This window comes from Podarcis erhardii (genome assembly GCF_964252035.2).
Source record: "Podarcis erhardii genome assembly, chromosome: 17".
Taxonomy (NCBI): Eukaryota; Metazoa; Chordata; class Lepidosauria; order Squamata; family Lacertidae; genus Podarcis; species Podarcis erhardii.
Genome location: NC_138515.1, coordinates 8,871,853 through 8,898,300, shown reverse-complemented (window position 1 = coordinate 8,898,300; position 26,448 = coordinate 8,871,853). Strand labels below are relative to the sequence as shown.

The following is a 26,448-nucleotide window of genomic DNA, read 5'->3' as shown; positions in this document are numbered from 1 at the left end:
TGGCTACACACCCACCACTTAGAACAGGTGTGGCTAACCTTTCTCAGCTGGAGGGCAGCACCAATCCTCTGAGGGCTGCATGCCGGTGCCAGGCATGGCCAAAGCAAAAACGGATGTGTCCAAATTGGGCATTACACTCATGTGCAGGCACAACAAATGCAGGTAACCTCTCCTCCCTGCAATCTCTCCCGTGTTGCTGGACCTTTCCAACCAGGGAGCTTCCGGCTTCAGCATCACCTTCTGGCAGATCTGGGCTCTCTCTTCCTACTCAAGCCAGCTCTGCATTCACTTTTCCTCTTCAAGAGAGAAAAGGGGGTCAAGGCTAAGCCTCCAGGAACCCCAGCTGGCCGACCTGACTGGAAGAATCTGCGACCAGAAAGAAGAGGAGACACAAGAGGACTGGAAGAAATTAAAAGAAGATTTAGCTAAATATTGTAATATAAGATAAATAGGAAATTCTTAGAAGTAACAAATAGGCCTAGGGGTAGAATAAGAATATGTGTTAGTAATTATTATGGATTTCAATATTAATAAAGGAGAAGAAGTTAGTAAATGAAAGAAGTTAATAGTACAGTGGTACCTCAGCTTAAGTACTTAATTCGTTCCGGAGGTCCATACTTAACCTGAAACTGTTCTGAACCTGAAGCACCACTTTAGCTAATGGGGCCTCCTGCTGGCGATGTGCTGCTGGAGCACGATTTCTGTTCTCATCCTGAAGCAAAGCTCTTAACCTGAAGCACTATTTCTGGGTTAGCGGAGTCTGTAACCTGAAGCGTATGTAACCCGAGGTACCACTGTATTAGAAATATTAATTTGGAGAACTGTTAAATAGGGGATATAATGAAATTCAGTTAGAGGGGATTTGAGGAAGTCAGTTATTATTGTAATGAAATTAGTAATTTGAAGTAAGAGTTTATTTTTGTGTGTTTTTTGTTGTGTGTTTTGTAATGTTTTTCCTTTTTCCTTTTTATTTTTTATGTGATAAATGTGAAAATCAATAAAAAAAAATTGGGAAAAAAGGAACCTCAACTTCAAGACACTCCTCACTCGCAGCTCCCTAGCTGGCCTGCAACGAGGATAGGGACAGCCGCAATAAAGCCGGAAGAAGCCTCTGAATAGCATCCTGGTCAGAAAGATCCAATGAATTCATCAGGGAGCTCAGAAGCCTCTGAGCTGTGGAATTAATGTTGAAGGAGCCCCCTCTGCCTTTTCCCATGTTAGGGAATGGAATATTCATTCTTAAGAACCAACAAAGCTTTCGCAGTTGATATTTGAAATTACAAATACAAGATCCATAACTGTTTTAGCAAACCCTCCAGGAGACAAAAGCCAAACAAAAAACAACCCAAACGCTGAAACATCACTTTTCTCATACCTGTATTTCTGTTTAGCTGTAAATTATTTACTTCAGTCATTCAGAACTGAACTTCGTTGTTTCATAAATTATATTAACACTCAAAATTGGTTACATCTCATTTGTTGCAGCAGTTCTATAAAATTAATGCTTTAAAACAAGTGACCATTATTTGACAATACTTAAGAGGTCAAGAGACCTCCCTCTCTCTCTCTTTTTTCACTAGTTCATTTATAGACAGTGGAAGGGAAGGGACGGCACAGTTAGCTCCTCTTCCTCCTGACAGAGTCCGGTAAGGCAAGTTCTAAACCTGGTCGTAGACATTTCTGCGCCTGAAGTGAAGAGTTGCAATAATCCCCCTCGTCTCCTGGAACAGAGCTCATTTTTCTAAAGGAGGCCCAGAGAAAGCAGGAGAAAATGGTGTCCTTACTCATAAAAGCAACTGTTTCGGAGTAGAGCCAGAGCACTCTTGGGAATCAGTGGATGTGGTGATCCCTCGTTGGCATAAATACCAATATCTTCCTTAGCCTCAATGCAAAATCCCAAACAACATGGAATTGTGTGCAAGAGACTGCCTTGAAGATCAAACTACCCACAGAAAGCAGTCCCATGCCTTAGCTGTAGGCAAGTGCCTCTTCTGAAGCAGAAAAACATGTTCTCCAAAGTAGATTCCAGTCTTAGCCTACTGACATTTCATTTAAGATCCCACATTCTCTTAATCCTAAACTTGACCAGTGAGCATGCTGCAATCTTCCTGTGCAACAATCCAGGGGAAATAAATTGATATACTGATACCTGATTGAAACGCAAGCCATGCCCAGCACAGTTGTCTATACAGAGGCTGCAGAAATGGGATTAGAGGTGTCATCCTTAAGACAGGCCTACCTGCCTGATCGAGAACAGAACCTGTTCCAAACCAAAACAGCAACAAGGCCACGGACTGGAAGAGGATGGGAAGGACACTTTAGCCGAACCCCAGAGCAAATCCTGCACAGGGCAAGGCAGGAAAAGCCTTGCCCTTCACCCCAGTGTTTTGAAACCGCTCCCCCCCCCCCTTACGATGTAGAGGCTTTGTTAAAATCCATCCTGTAGCATCCCGAACCTGCCAAGTGCCAGCCAGATGTCAGGTGCTTGAGGGAAACAAAGCAGAACCTTTGCGCCAGTCTTTCAGAGGCAAATGTGGCACTTGAAAAGGTTGATGCGCAGGCAGCGTGGAAACCTCCACAAAGTCCTCAAAAGCGACGTAAAGGGCTTTGCCTTGACTCACTCCTGGCGTGACCCTTTGCAAGTCTTTTTTCTTCCAAAATAAAACTTTTCTTAAAAAACAACAACACAGCAAAACTGCATTCCCCCGCTGCAACTGTCTGGCAAACCTGCTAATCCCACAGGGAGCCTGGGAAAAGCCGGTACACACAGGCCAGCAATAAATCAGCCGGGACTATTGCAGCGCCAGTTCAAGACTGGGGGAGATACTGGTTAAAACTCTAGTCCCTGCCCCCTCCCCCTGGTCCCCCAAGTGTCTGTTGCTCAGACACCAAGGACTGTCTCAACGGCTCTCCGTGGAACCGGCACCATAGGAGGCAAGCCCATAGGAGGCAAGGATATCGGCTGCCCCCTCCCGTCCTAGTCCCTGCCAGAAGACAGGAGACAGGAGGCGTCGTCAGTCTCAGAGGTCCAGCTGCAGGTCCGTGCCCAGCAATGATCAGTCAAGGCAGTCCTTCTCGCTCTCTGTCACAGCGCTCAGTTCACCACCAGGACATTCTCCTGCAGTGGGGTTCTTGTGGGAGGGTTCAAGGAGGGAGAAAAAGAGGGTCCTTGAGAAATAATCTTACAACGGAGAATAGATTGCAAACGCTGCAGAGAGAACGTGAATCGTGAAACAATATGGGGCCCAACACAAGATGGGCGCTGACTGGTGACAAACAACTACTGGAAAGTGAAATATGAAATGCAGAAATAAAGAAAATCATCAAACCATCAGTTCTAGCAGGCGGGGGGGGGGCACCTAAATTATGTAATTTGGTATCTGAATGATTGTTATCAGTAATTGTATTATTATTCGGCATTGTTATAATGAGGCTATTATTGGACTGTAATTGAAAACTAAAAAAAAATTATTATCAAGATGTGAAATGTGGTGGTGAAGATAAAAATGGCGGCAAACGCAAAAGAAAGTAAAATTAATATAGATATAGTAATGATTTAAAGTGGACAGGCAGGGGAATGTATAACTTTAGTTTTTTAAGGGAATATATTGTATATACGAGCAGGAATTGATAGATAGCTGATGGATAAGGGCTAAGGGAATTTAAAAGAAATAAGAACTGTAAATTGAATATAAGGAATGAAATGCGAATTAGAAATAAATATGTAATATCAAGCAATGGGGGAAAGTAGGGACACATTTAGGATGAAGAGTGGGAAGACAACTTTTTGGAAAAATTATATCCAATTTGATGTAATTTGGTATTGATGCATTAAAAATTTGGAAAACTTATAAATATTATGTGGGAAAGAAAAAGGAGGGAGAAGAGAGAACCACCAAGCTTTGCGCCCTAAGTGCCCCCTCCCCCAAAGATGTGTCCTGGGCTCCAAGCGCTGGCTTCTCTGTCCCCAATGAGTCCTTTAATACCTGTTCTGGAGGAACAGCCCTGACCCCCTGCACAGAAGAGGGATTTGGAAAGGGGCAAGGTGGGGTCTTATGGGACACGGATGACGCTGTGGTCTAAAGCACTGAGCCTTGGGCTTGCCGATCGGAAGGTCGGTGGTTCGAATCCCCACTACGGAATGAGCTCCCGTTGCTCGGTCCCAGCTCCTGACAACCTAGCAGTTCAAAAGCACACCAGTGCAAGCAAATAAATAGGTAAGGTAAGGTAAGGCGGGAAGGTAAACGGCATTTCCGTGCGCTGCTCTGGTTCGCCAGAAGTGGCTTAGTCATGCTGGCCACATGACCCGTAAAAACTGTCTGTGGACAAACATCGGCTCCCTTGGCCAGTAAAGCGAGATGAGTGCCACAACCCCAGAGTTGTTCGCGACTGGACTTAACCGTCAGGGGTCCTTTACCTTTTTTTTTTTTAAAGGTGGGGTCTGTTCTTGGAGTACAAACGGGGCCTGGTCACCCAAAGAAGAGTTTGGATTTGATATCCTGCTTTATCACTACCCGAAGGAGTCTCAAAGCAGCTAACAATCTCCTTTCCCTTTCTCCCTCCACAACAAACACTCTGAGAGGTGAGTGAGGCTGAGAGACTTCAGAGAAGTGTGACAAGCCCAAGGTCACCCAGCAGCTGCATGTGGAGAAGCAGGGAAGCGAACCCGGTTCACCAGATTACAAGTCTACTGCTCTTAACCACTACACCACACTGGCTCTCTCAAATGGCTGGAGTCCAAGAACAGGCGTTCAGAATAGTGTGGAAGTCACTCAAGACCCATCCCCTGCAGACTCACCTCTCGCAGCAGCAGAAGACCGAACACGAGGAACCACTGTCCTGGCGGAACTTGCCCGATTTGGGGCTGTCTTTGCACTCGGCTATGTAAGCGTGGAGCTGGGTGATAGCTGCTTCCCCCTCAGACTGATGCTGCAAGAGCAAGAGACGAGAGAGAGGGTTTGCATAGCACTATCTAGGGGTCAGAGCAGTTCTGGGACTGCAGGAAGGAGAGGACTCCTACCAGACGCAAAAATTCAGACGGTGTCTCTGGACTGGCGCTAGGCCTCAGGGCTGGAGTCAGATGCAGCTCAGCAGAAAAAGCAGAGCCAGCTGTTAGTGAAGTTACCTTCTTTATTCAAGGCAACAAAGACACACTGAGCAACGCTCTTAATAGGTCTTGCCAGGGTGGATAAAAATCATTTTTTTAAAAAAATAAAATTTAAAAATTGATTTTTTTTTATTTAAATCAGATTTTTAAAATTGGATTTTTAAAATAAAATGCTTTTGGAGGAAAGTATCTTTCTAAAGATAGCTTTCTATTTAAGTTACATTACATATAGTCCAAAGGCTATTCATCAGGAAATAAGGATTTAAGTTTTTCATGTGTGCTAAAACTCAACCTAAGTTTTTTTTTAAAAAAGTCATTTAACCACATCTGTTAACAAGCATGGATACATATCCTATAATGTTATCGTTTTAGTTAAATAAATGGTTTAAATGGTTATTAAGGAATTGATTATTTTTCTCCTTCCAATGAAGTACAGCAGAAAAGTTGTCCAAATATAAACAGTTAACTTATTAAACCTCACAATAATTTCATAATTATCTGTCAATGTATTTCTAATAGTATAAGCAAAGCAGTAGTTTTTGATATAACTGTAAAAACTACTCTGAAAATTTATTATTCAAAAAATGAAACCTTCATCTGCTTGTAAATATTAAGATTATACCAGCAAGAATGAGTCTTTCTGTAAAAAAAATGATTTAAGTCAAGTCTTACTGACTAGTGATTTAAATCAAGTCCTACTGACTAGTGATTTAAATTGTGAGGGCACAAGGAGAAGGAGACGACAGAGGATGAGATGGTTGGACAGTGTTCTCAAAACTACCAGCATGAGTTTGACCAAACTGCGGGAGGCAGTGGAAGACAGGAGTGCCTGGCGTGCTCATGGGGTCACGAAGAGTCGGACACGACTAAATGACTAAACAACAACAAACCTTGATGGTCTCGTAGGAGCCAGTGATGAGAGCAATGAAGAGGCTGAGCACCATGTAGATAAACAGGCTGATGAAAGTGTACAGGTAGACCTGGCTAAAAAGCCACACCAAGTAGCTGTTCTGCTGCATCGCGGCAAAGGTCACAAACATGTCGTCCCCGTTGATGAGCGAAAAAAGGCATTCTGACACCATCGAGAGGGTGCGGAACTGAAACCAAAACAGCAGACAAGAGCTGAGGACAAGCGAGGCCCCAAATCTGGAGACAATAGGTGAGTGGGAGAAACAGCCATTTATGACAACGACGACAACGATTTTCAGGTTTTCAATAATTTGACAGCTCTGCTGGCTTCACAGCGAAGCGGGATGAGGGACGGAAGGGGCTCTGTGTAAGGGCTCCCTTCCGTCCCTCCTACTGCTTCGCTATGAAGCCAGAAGAGCAAGAGCCGCTGCACAGCTATCGCTCTTGCTCCTGCTGGCTTCCCGCCTCACTGTAGAGCAAGCAAAGCACCTGTCCCGGTGTCTCCTCCTTTTCTTGCTCTGGCGTCGCCGCGCTTTACAGCGAGGCGGGAGGCGGGATGGGCAAGCAAAGTGGGAGAGAAGCCATGTAAGCGGCTCTCACTTTGCTTGCTTTAAAGCAAGAAAAGCGAGAGCCGCTTACATGCTCTGCACAGAATTATTATATTTTTTCTTGCTTTCCCCCTCTAAAAACTAGGTACGTCTTATGGTCAGGTGCGTCTTATGGAGCGAAAAATACGGTAATTCGGTATTTGAATGATTGGTATTAGCAATTGTACAGTGGTACCTTGGGTTACATACGCTTCAGGTTACAGACTCTGCTAACCCAGAAATAGTACCTCAGGTTAAGAACTTTGCTTCAGAATGAGAATAGAAATCGTGCTCCGGTGGCGCGGCGGCAGCATCTAAAGTGGTGCTTCAGGTTAAGAACAGTTTCAGGTTAAAAACGGACCTCCAGAATGAATTAAGTACTTAACCTGAGGTACCACTGTATTATAATTTGGTATTGTTATGATGAAGCTATTAAAGGTAAAGGTAAAGGTACCCCTGCCCGTACGGGCCAGTCGTGTCCGACTCTAGGGTTGCGCGCTCATCTCGCTCAAGAGGCCGGGAGCCGGCGCCGTCCGAAGACACTTCTGGGTCATGTGGCCAGTGTGACGAAGCTGCAGCTGGCGAGCCAGCACCAGTGCCGCACACAGAAACGCCGTTTACCTTCCCGCTATAAAGCGGTACCTATTTATCTACTTGCACTGGTGTGCTTTCGAACTGCTAGATGGGCAGGAGCTGGGACCGAACAACGGGAGCTCACCCTGCTGCGGGGATTCGAACCGCCGACCTTGCGATCAGCAAGTCCTAGGCACTGAGGTTTTACCCACAGCGCCACCCGCGTCCCTGATGAAGCTATTATTGGATTGTAATTGAAAATAATAATAATTATAATAATAACAACAACAATAATAATAGCTACAAGCGCTTGGCTCTATTGTAGCGTTAACTCTTCCAAGATTTAGGCAACCATCCCTTTCCCCAAGGAAGACACATATTAACAGTGACAATGATCTGAAAAGTTCATTGCTTTGTTTGCACTGAAGCTGGTGGCTCCAGGACAGTTCTGTCCCCCCTGCTCCCCCTTCCACATACCTTGACATGGTAGGGTCCCAGCACAATCCAACCACAGAAGCAGTAGCCCAAGTAGATGACTGCCACGCAGCAGCAGAAACGGATGACATTGGGGAGGGCAACCCGCATGGTGACAATGAGGATCTAGGGAGACAGCAAGCAAGAAAACCTGAGTGGGAAAATGCCGCCCACAATTCCGATCAGGGAGACCTGGTTACAAGTCTCAGGTCGGCTCTTGTCTTGGTGAAATTAGTAGTGACCCAGATAAGGAACATTGAAGCTGCAAGAGCATCGGGCAACAGGCAGGAGATGCAAATACAACATTTGTTTTGGGGTACAGAATCCATCACCCGGGAAATCTCAGGTTTCTCATACGTGCTGGACGTGTAAGGTAGTAAAAGAATTGTGGGAGAAGATATATAATGAACTAAAAAAAATGTTCAAAACAACCTTTTCTTAAAAACCTGAAGCTTTTCTTTTAGGAATTTTAGGTGCCGAACTCCCAATGGATCAGAAAAGACTATTTATGTACGTGACCACTGCTGTTTGGATGTTATTAGCTCAGAGACAGAAAGAAGAAAGAGTCCCTATCAGAAAAGAATGGCAGATTAAGTTGATAGACTATGCCGAATTGGCAAAAATGACTGGAAGAATCAGAAACCAGGAAGACCAAAATTTTAATAAGGAATGGGGAAAATATATAATTTACCTTAAAAACCATTGTAAACAATTATTAGTAGGATTGTAGTTTAACTTGTAGTTTAATGTTGAATTTTGGGTATAATGGAGATTTAAAAGATTTGGATTAATAGAGGATTAATGCAGGAGGAAAAGGTTGATATAAGGACCCACAAAGGGGAGGAAGGAAGTTCAGGAGTCTTCAGAATTCTGTTTCTATGTTGGTTGTTTGATAATTGCTTGTAAATTTCAAAATTTGAAAAATTAAATAATTAAAACAACAACAACAAGGGGAGCTTTGTTTGTCAACATTTAGCAGGTGAAACTCTTCCTGATAAGGAGATGCCAGGAAGCAGCATCTGGTAAAATTTTGCATTTCATGCAGTTATTAAAGGCACGGGAATTGTATGATGGAAAAAAATATGGATCCCTAATGTAGATCTGTAAGGAAATTTCCACTGGGTGGAGAGAAACTCAGAACACCTGAATCTCAAAACCAAATAATTGTTTTTTTTAAAAAAGAGGAAATCTCAGGTTTCATTTTTAAAAAGATAAAATAAAGGATTCATTTTGGGATCTTGCTCCTGCCTGTATATACTGTATAGGGCATGAGAAAGCAAGCAAAGGGACTCAGCTCACATTGTACTTCTGGAAGAAGCTGAGATAACGCATGACGCCGACCCAAACCAGGAGTGTAGAGGTGCCCAGGAGAATTCCACATACGTCATAGTTGGCAAAGTTCTGCAAATAAACAACACATTGTGCAGGGTTGCTCTTTAGGTGTGGTGAGAGCAGGGTCTCTTCTGCTCAGACTGTAGCCCAGGATCTGAGACCTTCTTCCCTGGGCTCTAGCCCTCAAGCTGCCTGGTGTCAAGGCTTCAGGAAATCCTATCCCTCCCCCGGTGGGATGCCGAAAAGCAGAAAAACAAAAGAGAGTTCTTACCAAGTATAATAATCATCATAATCATAATTTATTATTTATACCCCACCCATCTGGCTGGGTTTCCCCAGCCACTCTAGGCGGCTTCCAAGTGAATATTAAAAACAATACAGCATCAGACATTAAAAACTTCCCTAAACAGGGCCGCCTTCAGTTGTCTTTTAAAAGTAAAATAGTTGTTTATCTCTTTGACATCTGATGGGAGGGCGTTCCACAGGGCGGGTGCCACTACCGAGAAGGCCCTCTGTCTGGTTCCCTGTAACCTCACTTTTTGCAGCGAGGGAACTGCCAGAAGGCCCTCGGAGCTGGACCTCAGTGTCGGGCTGAATGATGGGGGTGGAGACGCTCCTTCAGGTATACAGGACCGAGGCCGTTTAGGGCTTTAAAGGTCAGCACCAACACTTTGAATTGTGCTAGGAAACGTACTGGTAGTTTATTCAATACAGTCATACCTCGTGTTGCGCTAGGTTCATGGTGCGTCTTTTCAGCTTGTGAACGCGGCAAACGTTTTGCCGGGCGCACACGTGCAGAAGCACTCTTGCGCCGCCCCAGTTGCGGACTTTTCGGGGTGCGAATGGCACTCCGGAACGGATCGTGTCCGCAACTAGAGGTACCACTGTATTCACAGAGAGACAAAGGAAGCGGTCTCTCTTGGATAATGGCGTTGCTCTGAGTAAAGTCCCACCCCCTCAGTCCCTCCTATTCTACGCCACCCTTGCGCCGGCTAATCTTTCTGCCTCTGAGATTTCTGTTCTGCTACTCTCATTGCACACCTGCTTCTGGAAGAGGGGGAGATCAGGAATGCTTTCAAGAGACACTGAGTTTGTTAGCTGTCTCTCCCCTGATATTTCTTCTTCCTGCTGTTCCCCCAATATTTCCCAGCTTTCCCCCTCTGCAGCCTCTGAACCATGCCCTTCTGCAAACCACTGTTCTAAATCTATACTGCCCTCCTCTTCTCTCCCCCCCCTTCCTCCTCAGTCCAGCCCCTGACACCTGGACTGTTTCTTACCTTGGACTCAATCCCAATCTTCATGATAGTTCCAGACACAGTAAGGATGTCGCTCACCACCAGCAGGATGTACCAACCATTCACAAATTCCATGCGGTCGGACAGGCAGATGTCTTGATTGTAGCGGTGCTGGAAAAAATGGCTGAACTCCTGTGCAAGGAAAAGGAGCTGCTGGTGAGCTTCCCACCTCCTGAAAAACACACGGCCTCTTGTTCCCTCCTGTCAAAGTCCCCGCTGCTCTCGATTGCTCTCCTTTCCTGCTTCCCTTGCTCCAGAAGGGGGAGATAAGGACTTCTACCATTAAGCTTGGAAGACCCCAACCACGATGCACAAGCCTAGACAGCAACACAGTTCTTACGAGGCAACTGCTAGCTATTCCGCAATGGAGGGGGAAAACTAAGGCTGGGCGATATCTGGTTTCCAACATCGCGATAACAGCTAAACATTGCGATATACTGATATATCACAATGTCTGAAATAAGGATGGAGCCACGTAGAGGCATTGACTGGCTTCACGGTTTTCCCCCCACATTGTGATTTTTGCATAGCGCACACGCACACGCACACATACACACCAGGAGTCACAATATATTGCCAGGTCAAAAACTATGAAACCAATACAAGATATGGAATTCAAATCGGGTTCGGATGATATATTGCTATATCACCCAGCCTGATAAAAAAACCTGGCCGACATAGTCCCCACTGCTAGAAGAATACGGCACTGGAGTCTCTGCAGAATAAAGGCTGCTGGATCACATAAACGCAGGATTTTTAATTTTGAAAGCAATTTTTGATTGCTACATTAAGCATTGCCTTAAGCAGACAATGAAGTTTTCACCAATGTCCTTTGCTAACATCCCTGGGCAAATGTCTCATCTACGTTCTGCCCCATCCTAACAACATTTTTCATGTTCTTCTTTTAAAAGTTGTTTTGGCACATTATTCCCCACCCCACCCTGCTACAACCACCAGAACTCCCTGCAATTTTATGTGTCTGTGTCTGTTCTGGAGGGGTTGTAGTCACCTGGTGCCTTTCAAACCCTTCCCCTCCCTATTTCTGCACTCCACACAACTATTGCTGTGCCATGGCCTGGCCAGACCTTGAGTTGCACGGGATCCAGGTTTATGAATGCAAACATACTTTGGAATATTTGTCTTCTTGCCCCACCAACGCTACAATCACTTTTAGCTACTGCTCTTTACTGGAGCAGATTAGCGCAACAAAGCTTTTGCCTGCAGACAGCAGCCCCCTGAAATTTGTGTGTGGCTGGCTCAGTGACAAGAGCATAGACTTTTCACGCAGAAAGTCCTGGGTGGTACGTCTGTAAATAATGATGACCCAGCAATGCTCACATGCTGCAGAAGAAGCCCCCTGATGATGGAGCGGCCACACAAGATGAAAGATAGTACGCAGATGAGGAGCACCACCACGTCAAAGAACATCCGGAAGCTGTTGTCTCCTACAAGAAAGGAGGAAGGCCGTGTTGGGTTTCTAGAAAATGCGGGGATTTAGAGAACAAGGAAATGGCCACACTCCCCACCAGCAGAATTTTCAGTCCAAATAGGCTAGTTAGAGAACCCAGAGGTTGTTGGGGGATGGAAGTTTCTGCAGGCAGCAAAAATGATGCTATGAGGCACATGGAAGAAGTCCTAGAGTCTCTGGAGGGAAAAGTAGGCCAGCTGGAGCAGGGACAGAGAGAATTGTGGGGAAAGGGGGCAACGGGTGGGGGGGGTTGCCAAAAGCAGAAATGGGAGAGGAAGAGAGAACAGCCTGAGCTGTAGGGACTTAGGACTGATCAAGCCTAATTGGGATAAAAAACACACAGGACAAAGACCTTGAGATCACTGAGAATATAAGCCATTTGGCTGTGACCATTGTAAAAAGGGCCAATTCAATGCTAGAAATCATTAAAAATGGAACTGAAAGTACCGTATTTTTCGCTCTATAAGACACACTTTTTCCCTCCTAAAAAGTAAGGGGAAATGTGTGTGCATCTTATGGAGCGAATGCAGGCTGCGCAGATATCGCTGAAGCCAGAACAGCAAGAGGGATTGCTGCGCAGCAATCCCTCTTGCTGTTCTGGCTTCAGGGATAACCGTGCAAAGCCTCTTCAACAACATTTGATTCAGAATATTTTTTTTCTTGTTTTCCTCCTCCAAAAGCTAGGTGTGTCTTACGGTTGGGTGCGTCTTATAGAGCGAAAAATACGGTAAAACAGCAGGTGTCACAATGCCATTATACTAATCTGTAGCATGCCTGGAATATAAGGTATAGTCTGGTCATCCCAGCCCTTCAAAGAAAAGTTTATGTGCTTGAGAAGGTCCAGAAAAAGGACAAATAAACCTTAGTGATGCAGACACCCTTCCCTATGAAGAAAATCTTAAAGAGGTTGAGACTTTTGAATTTAGAAAACGAAAATCACCAGCTAATGAGACGAATATGACAAAGAGTTTAAACATCATCATCGTTGTGGACATCAGTTTGTGAAACTGGATACTAAAGAAATATGTTCCTTTCTGCAGCATAAGCTTATGAAATGATCGTCTCAGGCTTTGGCAAGTCATTAAACTAGATGGCTAAGAAGGAACTGAGAGGTTTCCATAATCAAAGATGCAATTCAATGGGTTCATGAATGAGATAAGTCAGCAACGTGGAGGCTGAGAAAGAGTTCCACATAACACTCAAATCTCTTTTTCTGAAGTCTGTATTTTGGCAGGATGAGGCTAGCCTTATGGACACATTCAGATTTACAGTGCCATGAAAAAACCAAATATCCTTTAAGTCAATTAGGATATTGATTCTCATTAGCCAGGAACTAAAGACCAAACCCTTAAAAAAATCGATCTGCAAACGGTCCCTGAGCAGTTCTTTAAACGCTGCTCTTATACAGGTGAGGTGCTGCCTTCGAAAAGGTTTATATTGCTCCCCCTGAAACCCCCTGATACCTTTGCCAGAGACACTGGGGTCTTTGCATTCCTGGATATCCACTTTGTTGTCCAAGTGAATCTTCACTCGGCCACTGTGTGCTTTATTGTCAAATGTGATCTGAGGGTGGAGGAGGAGTAGAAGAAGAAAAGAATGACAATGTACATCCTGGGGGAAATTCCACCGGGTAGCACAGCAGAAGAAGCCCCAGAGCAGTATCTCCGGCCCTCTCAGACCAGCGTGTGAATGAGGGCTCCTCAAACACAGGCGGAAAGGAGGCAAAAGCAACACCTCCTCAAGCATCCTTACTCACTGTGATGGAAAAGGTGTAGCAGTCCGGGATTTCGTTGTTGATGATGGTTTGGATGTTGATGGCTTTCAGCTTAAACCGGATGGTGACATTGATGAGCCTGGCAGAGACAAGACGTGGAGGGTCAGCTCTGTCACAATCTACCACCGAACGTCACAGTTTCCCACTGAATGACTGCAAACAGAATGGAGAGCCTCTCTTGTCGGAAAAACTGAAGGGAGCTGAGCCTTATAAGCTCAGAAAAAAGGAGGCAAAACCTGCACATTTTGAAAACCATGTGCTTCAGGGACTCGACTTCCTCCCCGACTTTTGGCCGTAGATAAGCAGAACAAAGCGAAAGGAGTCTCTTACCACTTACAAATTTTAATGATCACAGCGAGAGAAGAAAGAACCCATCCCTCGGAATGAAGGTGCTCCCAATTAAGGGTTCCACTTCCTCCCTAGTCCCCCCCCCCCCGTCACTCCCGCATCTTGCAACCTGATCTTGCAACCATTGTGCTTTCTGTGCTGCCCTCCTTGACCTTGGGCTGTGCTGCTCTCCCTGACCTTGGGCTGAGCAGATGGACGCTTTCCAGAGAAAGTGGATCTGTTAACTCTCTCTCTCTCCCAGTTCTTCTCCTCCTAGCTGGACTACTGCAATGCGCTCTACTGGGGCTACCTTTGAAGGTGACCCGGAAACTACAATTAATCCAGAATGCGGCAGCTAGACTGGTGACTGGGAGCGGCCGCCGAGACCACATAACACCAGTCTTGAAAGACCTACATTGGCTCCCAGTACGTTTCCAATCACAATTCAAAGTGATGGTGTTGACCTTTAAAGCCCTAAATGGCCTCGGCCCAGTATATCTGAAGGAGCGTCTCCACCTCCATCGTTCTGCCCGGACACTGAGGTCCAGCGCCGAGGGCCTTCTGGCGGTTCCCTCATTGCGAGAAGCAAAGCTACAGAGAACCAGGCAGAGGGCCTTCTCGGTAGTGGCGCCAGCCCTGTGGAACGCCCTCCCGTCAGATGTCAAAGAGATAAACATCTGAAGGCAGCCCTGCTCAGGAAAGTTTTTAATATGTGATATTTTAGTGTATTTTTGGTCTTTGTTGGAAGCCGCCCAGAGTGGTTGGGGAAACCCAGCCAGACGGGCGGGGTACAAATAATAAATTATTATTATTATAGCTGTTCCCCACCCAGTACTTCCCAGCTTCTGCCTTCTGAACTATGTCCCTCTGCAAACCGCTGTTCCAAATCTATACTACTTCCCTGCTGCTGGGAAGATTCAGGATCCTGATCAGGAGCAGGGGGAGGCTCCCACCATTCCTCTTCAGCATGGTCCCTGACACCATGTTGGGTACAAAAATCAACAGCTGTAACATGTCAATTGATAAATGTAAGATTAGTGGGCAGAAACCTTCAGATCTGCAAAGCTGTCCCCCCCAAATGTAATGGGAGGCAGGAAGCATCAATGACTTAAAAAAAAGTTGCAAGGAAAAACATGAATTCCCCCCTGCGAATTCCTCCAGTTGGAGTGTGTGTCTTACCCTTCCGGCTATTGCAAACACCAAGAAAGTGTGTCTACTTACTTGTAAAACTTGAGAGTAAAGTTCCTGTAGCTGCGGTCTGGCTCCAGGAGGGCTCCAGATGTCTCCTCAGAGTCCTGGGCAGAAGGTATATTCTGTGGGGGATCAACGCCAACGCACTCTACACAGAAAAGAGGAACAGATTCATATGTGTAGGGGCAGCATTGGGGAGAAAGGAAAAAACGCCAGCAGTTTTGTGGTATCTTTTCAAACTAAAGTGACACCTGCTACTCATTTTTTATTGGTAAGAGGTAAAACGCAGAGAATAGCATTCCATAATAGCTCCTGCACGAACAAGGCAGCTTCCCTCAATCTGGGTCACAGATCAACAAGAGTCAAGTAACTTAGAAACCTGAAAGAAGCACAACTCAGGAAAGCAGAAAGTGTAAAGAGCTGAGTTTCCAGACTCTACAAGGAATTGTGCCTTAACTCTAAACGCACGCCTTTCCTCTAAACTAGGTTTGCCATGTGTCAGGAAAATTCCTGACATGTCCTGGTTTTCAGGTGTAAAAATGGCATTGGGGAAAAATTTGTCAAATTGGAAAAATGTCCGGGAATACTTGGATGTATGGCAATGTGATGGAAAAAGCAGCTGGTTTGTTCCGAAAACAAAGTTCAACAATTTTGGTGTGTTTCCAAAAAAAACTCCCCCAAAAAACCCCTCAACTTTATGGGTGTCAGGAATTTTACTTTTTGAAATATGGCAACCTTACTCTAAACCACAGTGTGGTACTCAAACAGCAAGATGGGTCATCTCCACAGGTAAGGTAAAGGACCCCTGGACGGTTAAGTCCAGTCAAAGGCAACTGTGGGGTTGTGGAACTCATCTCGCTTTCAGGCCGAGGGAGCCAGTGTTTGTCCACAGACAGCTTTCCGGGTCATGTGGCCGGCATGACTAAACTGCTTCTGGCACAATGGGACACAGTGACGGAAACCAGAGCACATTGAAACGCCGTTTACCTTCCCGCCACAGCGCTACCTATTCATCTACTTACACTGGTGTGCTTTCAAACTGCTAGGTTGGCAGGAGCTGGGACAGAGCAACAGGAGCTCACCCCGTCGCACGGATTCGAACCGCCAAGCTTCCATTCAGCAAGCCCAAGAGGCTCAGTGGTTTAGACCACAGCGCCACCCGCGTCCCTTGCAGAGCATAGAGGATGCTGGAGGCCCTAGGAAAGGCACTTGCTCACCTGTGATGACTTTGGGGTCGATGTTGAAGGTGTCATTGGCCGGGTCAATTCTTCCTTTACGGTAGTAATGCTGGCAAAGCATGAGCGCCGACTGGTTTGCACTCCCCGCATGCACGTAGGCATAGCGTCCGACTGTCTCGTTCGCAACGGCCAGGTACTACAGGGGGAAGTTGCAATGGTCATCCCAGTCAAGTCCAGCTGCCTTCCCCTTCCCTACCAGCTTTCTACTCGCTTCTCACCTTATCCACTGCGTAGACCATGTGCTCATAGACATCTGCCTGCGTATAAACTGCATAGGTCTCCTCTGCCCCATCCACATAGTTCTTCAGGAAGAGGTGCTTGAAGGTCATCGTGTTCTCCTCTTTGAAGGTGACCACCATCTGATTGCTGAGCCCAAAGAGGACGAGCTGTGTGGAGGGGAGGCAGAGAGCAGGGACCAAGCAGAGGAGCAGTTAAGAATCTATGACACACTGGGCAATAGATATAGGACATAATATAGATTTTAATTTTCCAGATTCATTTCTTTTTTAACGTTTCAGTTTAATATTTGGTAAACGAGCAGCTATATGTCCTTTTCAAGGGGGTTTCAGCATCGTAAGTCTGTGTTGCAGTTTATCTGGGTCTGAGTAACTTCTGTTTCTGCTTGTCTTACTTTCATATTGTTAAACTTTGGCTGTATCTGCACTACACATTAAAAGCTCTGGGATAAGATTTTTGAATAATGGGAATGGGGCTCTCTCAGGGTGAACCCCCCACCCTCCAGCTCTCATTCCCCACCCCAGGGTATCGGGGGCATCCTTCAAAGTCACTATGGCCTCATACTCCTTCCAGTACTGGAGGCAGCCTAGCTTACCTCAGAGGGTTATTGCCAAGATAATTTGGACAGGGAAAGCACATCATGTATACCACCTTGAGTTCCTTGGAGGAAAGGTGGGGTGTTCAAGTAAAAATAAAGCACCAAGGAAGATCCCCTGAGAGTACAAAAGTGTTTTTGAAAGCGCCTAGAGGTGGTGAGTTAGCCAGGTGGAAAGAGAAGCCCCCACCCTAAAATGAAAAGGCAAGAACTTTCAAACCACTGGAACCAATAATGCACAATGACTAAAGGAGGAACAGCCAGCCAGCCAACACCTTGGGCAGGCAGGCAAGTTTTCATGAGGTGTTGGAAACTGGATCACAATCAGGGCCCATTTTATTTCCTTCGATTCCCATAGGGATGTGAGGCAGGGGGTGTTTGGGGGAATCTATAACGGAAGCCCAGATCCAGCTGCCCTGGCCCTCCTGGTGAGGGGTAAATTAAGGGGCAGGGCAGGTGCTTGGAAGTTGGATGAGGATACCAAGTGTTGACATGGGACTGAGATGGAGAGAGAGAGAGGGAGCCCCCAGTCCATTGGGCGAGGTCTTGGCCAAGATCTGACTTCACAATGGGCTGCAGAATGTTTTGTTTCCCAGGAAACCAGGTGAGTTGTTTGAAAGGCTCCTGAGATCAGTTAAAAGCTCATTCAACTGTCTCCTTCAGATCAGTTGACACCAGAGATGCCTTTCTGCTTTAGAGAACTGTCTTTTTTGGATCAGTTGGCATCGGAAACATCTCTCTACTTCGGACAACTACCTTTGGCTCAGTTGAAAGCCCAGAGAATGGTCTTCTGCCTCCCCTCCTGCCACAGAAGGTAAGGTAAAAGGCGAAGAGGGGAGACATTCTGAAGCTTTGTTCTCCCCCCCACCCCACAGGCAGTTTTTAAAGATGCTCCTTGGTTATTTGACCTTCATAAATCCCATGCTCCCAGGGAGTGTTCTGGTTAATTTTCTGAGTTTTTCATTTGTCTCCATCCAAATGTCGGGATAACTGCCACCTCCCCCCCCCAAAAAAACGAGTAAAATCCTCCCCCTCCCTCAATTTTACCACCCACAAATTTCTAGGAGCTCATTTTTCACTCAGCCCTAAAATACACACCCCACCTCGCAGGGCTCACACCTGCACCCTTAAGGTCTCCCTCCATCAGGTGCATTTCCAGCAAATTGAATTAGTTTCTCAACTCCCAACTCCTATCAGCCCTAGACAGCAGATCCAGGGTGCCAGATGTCATGGAGTGGGGGGGCAGTTGGAATCTAGCAGCAACATCTGGAGGGTTTGGACACATAAAACAAGGTGATTTATCATAACAGCATTGGGTAACTAGTCAGGAGTTTGTCCTGACCCTGATTATGAATGGCCAGAACTAGCCACTCACTGTCTAGTGTGGAAAGTGGAGCAAAGGACGTTTTAGGAGAGCAGACCCTGGGATCAGCTCTGCACTCAGAATGAAAAATTGTGTAACTGTGTGCAAAGAGAAGTAACCGGCTGTGACCTTTGTTTAAAAAAGTCAAGTGGTGACCTGACACATAGGTAAGAGAGGCTTTCCGACTGAGAAATGCCAAAATCACCTCAAAATGTGTGGCTGATGGGCACCATCTGCAAGGAGGAGGAGGAGGCCCTCACCTGCATCTGGAGAGCTTACTCTCATTTGCTTGGCACCTAAAGGTGTATAATGAAGGCACCAGGTGAGCCTCACTTGAGAAAATAAAAGCCCTTTTATAAAAATTCCTCCTTGTTCTTGGTGCCCGCTTGTGGACCCACAAACATGGCACCTCTTCCTTCAGCCCTTTTCTTGGAAATGCAGGCAGAGCACTGCAAGAAAGAGGGAGAGAGGCAATGTCTTCTGCTCTGAATCTCTCTCTGTGTGTTGGGGGGCAGGCAGGGGGCAGAGAGACTTAAAGGCCAAAGGCCTGGTTATAGAAGAAACCTTTTTGCCTGGTGCCTAAAAATATATGATGGTAGTCCCAGTACAACTGTGAAACCTTTTCTATCTGTGGTAACTGACTAGAGCAGGTTACAGGTAGGTAGCCATGTTGGTCTGCCATAGTCAAAACAAAACAACAAAACAAAACAAAACAAAACAATTCCTTCCAGTAGCGGTTAAGTCCAGTCAAAGGTCACGATGGGGTTGCCGCGCTCATCTCGCTTTCAGGCTGAAGGAGCAGGCGTTTGTCCACAGACAGCTTGTCCAGTTTGTCCATGTGGCCAGCATGACTAAACCGCTTCTGGCACAATGGGACACCGTGACAGAAACCAGAGCGCATGGAAACACCGTTTACCTTTCCGCTGCAGTGGTATCTATTTATCTACTTGCACTGGCGTGCTTTCGAACTGCTAGGTTGGCAGGAGCTGGGACTGAACAACGGGAGCTCATCCCATCGCGGGGATTCGAACTGCCGACATTCCGATCGGCAAGCCCAAGAGGCTCGGTGGTTTAGACCACAGCGCCACCTGCATCTCACATACCTGAATGGTGACTATTAGGATCTTGATCAGCTGGAGCACCAGTTTGAATGGCTTGCGGCCTTTGGCACGAAACTTGTCACAGGGGCTCATGAAGAAATACTTCAGACGCCTGCGGAGCTCCTCTTCTTCTGGTTGAATGGAAGCAAAGCCCAAGTCTGGCCTCATGTCCCCATCCTGGGACCCGTAGCTATTCACTGGGGTGAGCAGCTTCTGTGTCTCTGCAAAGAGGGGGGAAAGCGTGCAGGTTTCTACAGTCCTGATTTCATGCCATAAGGAAGGGGACTGAAATCCTTTCTGTTCACATCAGCGTGATCCAGAGATTCCTGTGGTTTAGCCAGATTAGGCTACTCAAGCGCTGAAACATACAGTGATACAGCAATTAACCCCATCAAAGCATAGCTCAATTTTACATCCCGATACCCAGGAATCTGACCAATCAACAGGAAATAAACTTCACAGCTTTGCAACGTTCACAGCAATGTCCTCTGCCCTTACCCATCCCGCAGTTTCGGAGTCAGCTGCTATCAGAAGAGTCTCTCACAAGACCGGCTTTGTGACTTTTTGCTGCTTTTCGATCCCCTTCGAGGCGTTGTTTGCCAGCGAGGACCTAAGAACAACACGAACACATGTCTTTGAAGATGCAGCCATGGCAAATTATGCCTAGGCGCAACATCAGCCCCAGCAGCTCTAGGAAATGTGAGCAGGCAAGACAGGCCTTGCCACAAAACAGCTTGTTTTGCCGTTTGTGATGCTGTTGTGCAAAGCGAGCACAAAACAGCTGCTCCCAGCTCCTTTGAGGCAGGGAAGGAGGGAGGTGCACCTAGCGCTCCAGCAGAACTGCAAAAAGGAGGAACCGTTCTCAGTGAGACAACCCTGTGTTTCTGGTTACTAGTCCAAAGAGGAAATTCCACACGGGATCTAAACTGCTGATTGGCACAGACACAAAGTTCAGCACACTGAACAAAAGAAACCACAGTGTTGTATTCTTCAGCACGCGTGCGCGCGCACACACACACACACACACACACACACACCCTAAAATCCAAGACATGCCCCCTGAGAGCCTCTGAAGGCAGGAGAGTTCCCTAAACCAAATATAAATATTGCATTTATATCCCACTGTTCATCCGCCACCATTTTTTCCTCAATCAATCCTGTGAGGTTGGTTAGGATGAAATCGAGCAGCTAGCCCACGGGTGGGCAAACTAAGGCCCGAGGGCTGGATCTGGCCCAATCGCCTTCTAAATCCAGCCCGCAGACAGTCCAGGGAACAGCGTGTTTTTACATGAGTAGAAAGTGTGCTTTTATTTAAAATGCGTCTCTGGGTTATTTGTGGGGCATAGGAGTTCGTTCATCCCCCCCACCAAAAAAATATAGTCCGGCTCCCCACAAGGTCTGAGGGACAGTAAACTGGCCCCCTGCTGAAAAAGTTTGCAAAAAAAGTTTGCTAACAAGGTCACCCAGTTAGCTTGATGTCTCAAGTGAGGATTTGAAGATAGCTCTCTCCCATGCTTTAGCTAACAGACAAATGACTACTGGGGTCCCTTCAAACTTTACCATTCTATGATTCTATTATCCTAGCTCATTTCGCTAACCGCTGCTCCCCACTTGCTCTCAGGTAACCCCACCTCTGTCTCCTCAAAAGGCTCGGCTGGTGAGATTTTGTAGTCTTTCACTTCTTCATTTGCCCTCGAGACTTTTCATTCAGTCAAGCTCACGGGATTTAGAACACAACAAAATGCAATTTTAGCACACGCCCAACCGATCATGACAAAGGACAACCAACTCCTTGAAGAAGGAATTTTTGCACATTTCTGCATCGGCAGCCGTGACAATACCCGTATTATTGTTTTGAAACTAAGAACGTAGTTATCTGCTATAGTGGATTTCCACTGAAAGCAGTTTTACTGGGGCCACATAAGGCGAGAACGGCAAGTTGTACACGTTTGAAAACTAATCATACAGTAGGCTACTGTCCTTGTGAACACTTTTAAGTTTAACAGGGCAAGCCAGGTTAAATATTTAGAGAATGCCTTACTGTTGTTAGCCGCTTTGAGCCCAGCTCTGGCTGGGGAGGGTGGGATATAATTATTATTATTATTATTATTATTATTATTATTTAGAATTTGTCAGCTAAGGAATGAGAAGCACTTTGGGACCATTCTTCTATTTCTGCCTTCGGAGAAGCTCAACTCTTTCCCACCTAGACTTATCTGTTAAAGATTAGCTGGGCAGTGCCAGGCTTACGTGGTGGAGACTAGGGAGTGCATATGAAGGGATACAGGACTTGTAGCCCCATGGAACATGTTTTTCCCCCCAAGCACCCGCTTGCAGAGCAGAGGCAGAGAACTGGCAAGGCAAGCTCTCTCCAAGAGCAGTTTGTACGGCTGTTGAGCAACCTCAGGTTTCCACCAGACACAATCGGAAAACCTGAAGGGTTGGGTAAGGACACTTGGAACTCCATCTGGGTCCAAACATTAAAAAGCGGCATGAGAATGTCTGGGGGAAATGATTCACGGATGACATTTAACTCCGAGTAAGCTTGCTAAGATGTATAAGACTGAATCAAGTAAGTGCTGGAGATGCAAAGAGATGGAGGAAACGTTCTTTCATACGTGGTGGACTTGTAAAAGGGTAAAAGAGTATTGGGAAATGATCCATAATGAATTGGAAAAAAAAATGTTTAAAAGTACTTTCCCAAAAAAACCCAGTCTCCTTCCCGTTGGGGATAATTAAGACTGAAATTCCCAGGTGTCAAAAACGGTTATTTATGTATGCTACTATTGCAGTCCGTGTTTTGTTAGCCCCCCAAAAAAGGAAAATGAGCGAGGTCCCAACCAAAGAAGAGTGGCCACTTAAATTGACAGAATATGCACAACTTGCAGACTTAACATACAGAATAAGAGAGCAAGAAGAACATACGTCTAGAGAAGATTGGAAAACGTTTATTGAATAGATGGGAAATAATTGTGTACAGCTGAAAACGCTGGAAGCATCAAGATAAATTCAACTGTGTAAATAAGTTTTGATGGCTGCAATAATGGAATGCTGAATGGTATAGTTTTTGTAAAATATGCAGGGATTTAGGATATGTAAAATGAACCGTGGAAAGAGAAGGGAAGTCATTGATATTTTAAGGATGCAAAATGAGTATTTTAAAACAGAAAATTTGATAAAAATTATATATAGAGAGAGAAAGTCAGGAGAAAGAGGAGAGAGAAGAAAAGAGAGGAATTGGTAGGACTGGACACACTTTTGATTAGTAAAGGGGAAGCAGAAAAGAATTGGAATGCGATGCTGCCAAATTTGGTCCCAGCAGATCCAGGGACCTTCTAGCTCACCACAGAAACTGTCCCTCTTTATTCAGCTATTTCATTCTTGACACTATTGATCCTGTTACAGATAGGTAGCCGTGTTGGTCTGCCATGGTCAAAACAAAATAAAAAAATTCCTTCCAGTAGCACCTTAAAGACCAACTGAGTTAGTTCTAGGTATGAGCTTTCGTGTGCATGCACACTTGGTATCTGAAGAAGTGTGCATGCACACGAAAGCTCATACCTAGAACTAACTCAGTTGGTCTTTAAGGTGCTACTGGAAGGAATTTTTTTATTTTGTTTTGACTATTGATCCTGTTACAGATAGGTAGCCGTGTTGGTCTGCCATAGTCAAAACAAAACAAATTCCTTCCAGTAGCACCTTAAAGACCAACTAAGTCAGTTCTTGGTATGAGCTTTCGTGTGCATGCACACTTCTTCAGATACTATTGATCCTGCTATTCTCGGTTTCTGCTCCCAGACTTTGGAACTCCCTGCCCAGAGAAGTCATTCCTTTCTTGTTCCAACAGGCTTACGGGAACCAACTGCTTTTAATGAAAGTGTCGGTGCAGTGCTGTTTTAATTGCAATTATCAGTACGTTCTTAATAGATCTTACACCCACATACATAGTTTTAAAAGCCAGTGTGGTGTCGTGGTTGGAGTGTCGGACTAGGGCCTGGTGGACCAGGGTTCGAATCCCTGCTTGAGCCATGAAACTCACTAGGTGACCTTGGGGGCTGGTCACTGACCTACCTCAAAGGGTTGTTGTGTGGATTAAATGAGGAGGGGGAGAACTACGTACAGAACCTTGGGCTCCTTGGGAGAAAAGGTGGGGCAGAAATGCAATCAATCAATCAATCAATCAATCAATGGTTTGTTTTTAATTAAATGATTGGCGCTCCCCACAACTATGTTTTTAGCTGTTCTTATTTTTATGCATAAAGTGCCTTGAGTCCCTGTCAGTGGAAAAGGTGGAGTAATAATAATAATAATAATAATAATAATAATAATAATAGCCAGTCTGCAGTAGACTATCCTGCTCCCCGCTCTGATAGGCTCTCATTCATTTGATTAGATCCTGTGTGCTATTGTTCTCTGAACTGTCCTGGGGCAAAACACCTCCTCTCCATTGCTCTTCAATTGTGTGGCAACTTTTTGCCCGTGTTCTCCTTCCCTCCCCGTTCGCAGGATCCGTCTCCTCCCCTCCCCACAACCACCCCAGGCGAGGCTCCATCAAGGGGCGCTGGGGGCAAACGGTCGCACCCCCTTCCCTCCCTCCGTCCTTCCATGCCGCAGCCCCGATCCAACCCGCCTCCCCAGCCCCCGATGCGGGCAGCTTTCCCGCAGCGAAAATAAAGGTCGTCGGGATCCCCCGGACACGCGTCCCTCCTACACGTCACGTCTGGTTTCACCACTTCGGGTGACAGTCAGCCAGATGCTCTTTGGCTTTCCGAGGGTCGCCCGCACTCAATCCCGGAATCCCAACGCCGGACCCACATAAGTACACGCGCGCGAGCATGCACACGTTCAACATGAAAGCTTCGTTTTTTTCGGGGTTGGGGGGACGACGGCGGGACTCCCTTACCTCCTTCGCGGCCGGCTCGGAAAGTAACAACAAGAGGATCCCAACATCCGGTCAGGAGCCCAGAAGGGGCGGGCAGGGGCGGGGCGAGGTCGCGTCAGAACCCGGAGGAAGCGGGAGGGGAGGCGGGGGAGGCGGCGCTGGATTTCCGGGTTTAGAATGTGGCAAAGAGGCGCGGGATTTAAATTAGAGATGCTCGGAGCTGCGCACGTTTCAGTTCAGATATGCACGCGTTTATGTGCAGGCCCTTTAATCCAGATGTGCACGCGCGTTTCGATTCAGACATGCCCGTGTTTAAGGTCAGATGTGCACGCGTTTGAACTCGGATATGCACGCGTTTATATGCACACGCTTTAATTCAGATGTGCACGCGTTTATATGCACACGCTTTAATTCAGATATGCCCGTGTTTAAGGTCAGATATGCACGCGTTTGCACTCGGATATGCACGCGTTTATATGCACACGCTTTAATTCAGATATGCCCGTGTTTAAGGTCAGATATGCACGCGTTTGCACTCGGATATGCACGCGTTTATATGCACACGCTTTAATTCAGATGTGCACGCCTTTATATGCATGTGGTTTAGTTCAGATATGCCGGTGTTTGAACTCAGATGTGCCTGTGTTTTATGTCTGATACAAGGCCGGATTTAGGTTTGATGAGGCCCTAAGCTACTGAAGGTAATGGGGCCCTTTATATGTCCTGCTGTCCTTTGTCAACAACAAATTGTCGCTGTTTTTTGTGTTGAATATATGCTGTATGGTAATTTATGGACCTAATAGGTATCTAAGGCCATTTGCACATAACAAAATATGTATTTTATCAAAGTAATTGTTGAACTGAAATACAATTAAGAAGAAGTATATTAATAGTGAAATACAATTAAGAAGTATATAACAGTCCATGCAGAATGTAGGCACCCTATACATAGAAATGAGCAAACCAGTGATATTTTAGGGAGCAGGCAAGCAAGCAGGCCCATTACTTAGAGCAAAATGACATTTAGAAGAACAGTACTCCTAGAACCATAGGATTGTAGAGTTGGAAGGGACCCTGAGGGTCAACTCCTGGCAATGCAAGGAATCTCTTGCCCAATGTGGGGATTGAACCCACAACACTGAAGTTAAGAGTCTCATGCTCTACCAACTGACAAAACATTTGGTACCACATAAAAACTTAAAAAGCAGATACATCACCTTGCCGACATAGGTCCGTATAGTTAAAGCCTTGGTTTTCCCAGTAGTGATGTATGGAAGTGAGAGCTGGACCATAATGAAGGCTGATCGCTGAAGAATTGATGCTTTTGAATTATGGTGCTGGAGGAGACTCTTGAGAGTCCCATGGGCTGCAAGAAGATCAAACCTATCCATTCTTAAGGAAATCAGCCCTGAGTGCTCACTGGAAGGACAGATCCTGAAGCTGAGGCTCCAGTACTTTGGCCACCTCATGAGAAGAGAAGACTCCCTGGAAAAGACCCTGATGTTGGGAAAGATGGAGGGCACAAAGTGAAGGGGACGACAGAGGACGAGATGGTTGGACTATGTACTCGAAGCTACAAACATGAGTCTGACCAAACTGCGGGAGGCAGTGGAAGACAGGAGTGCCTGGTGTGCTCTGGTCCAGGGGGTCACGAAGAGTCGGACATGACTAAACGACTACAACAACCACATAAAAACACATTAGGGGTAACAGCAAAGAGTAATGGCCCCTTTAACCCAAACACCGGTGCTCAGTTGAATAATGTACAGTACTTATTTGGAGACAAGACTTATTTGGAGGCAAGGCACATTGTACTCCCCAACAATGCACAACGGAGATAAAAGATTTGTAAAAAGAAGCAGCAAGATGGTGGGTCTACAGGCGTTCACCTTCCGCTTTGCCCTTTGCTCTCCGGGTGTGGAGAGGTGCCCTTTGCTAGGCTGATTGCTTGGATAGATGACAGTGATCAATTTATATTTTCTCAAAGGGAGGCCTG

At 46.0% G+C, this 26,448-nt stretch overlaps 1 protein-coding gene across 1 annotated transcript; it reads right to left on the bottom strand.

Annotated features, from left to right (window-relative positions):
- Nucleotides 1-1,360: 1,360 nt before the first annotated feature.
- Nucleotides 1,361-24,577, bottom strand: MCOLN1 (mucolipin TRP cation channel 1). Its single transcript, XM_081845215.1, has 15 exons — nt 24,474-24,577; nt 20,069-20,180; nt 19,574-19,791; nt 16,494-16,661; nt 16,255-16,411; nt 15,068-15,185; nt 13,502-13,598; nt 13,209-13,308; nt 11,616-11,722; nt 10,260-10,409; nt 8,950-9,051; nt 7,654-7,776; nt 5,998-6,204; nt 4,799-4,929; nt 1,361-3,131 (listed from the first exon to the last, which is right to left on the bottom strand). The coding sequence occupies exons 2-15, from the start codon at nt 20,070-20,072 to the stop codon at nt 3,095-3,097; spliced, it is 1,719 nt and encodes a 572-aa protein (XP_081701341.1). The 5' UTR covers nt 20,073-20,180; nt 24,474-24,577; the 3' UTR covers nt 1,361-3,094.
- Between the last annotated feature and the right edge of the window lie 1,871 nt (nt 24,578-26,448).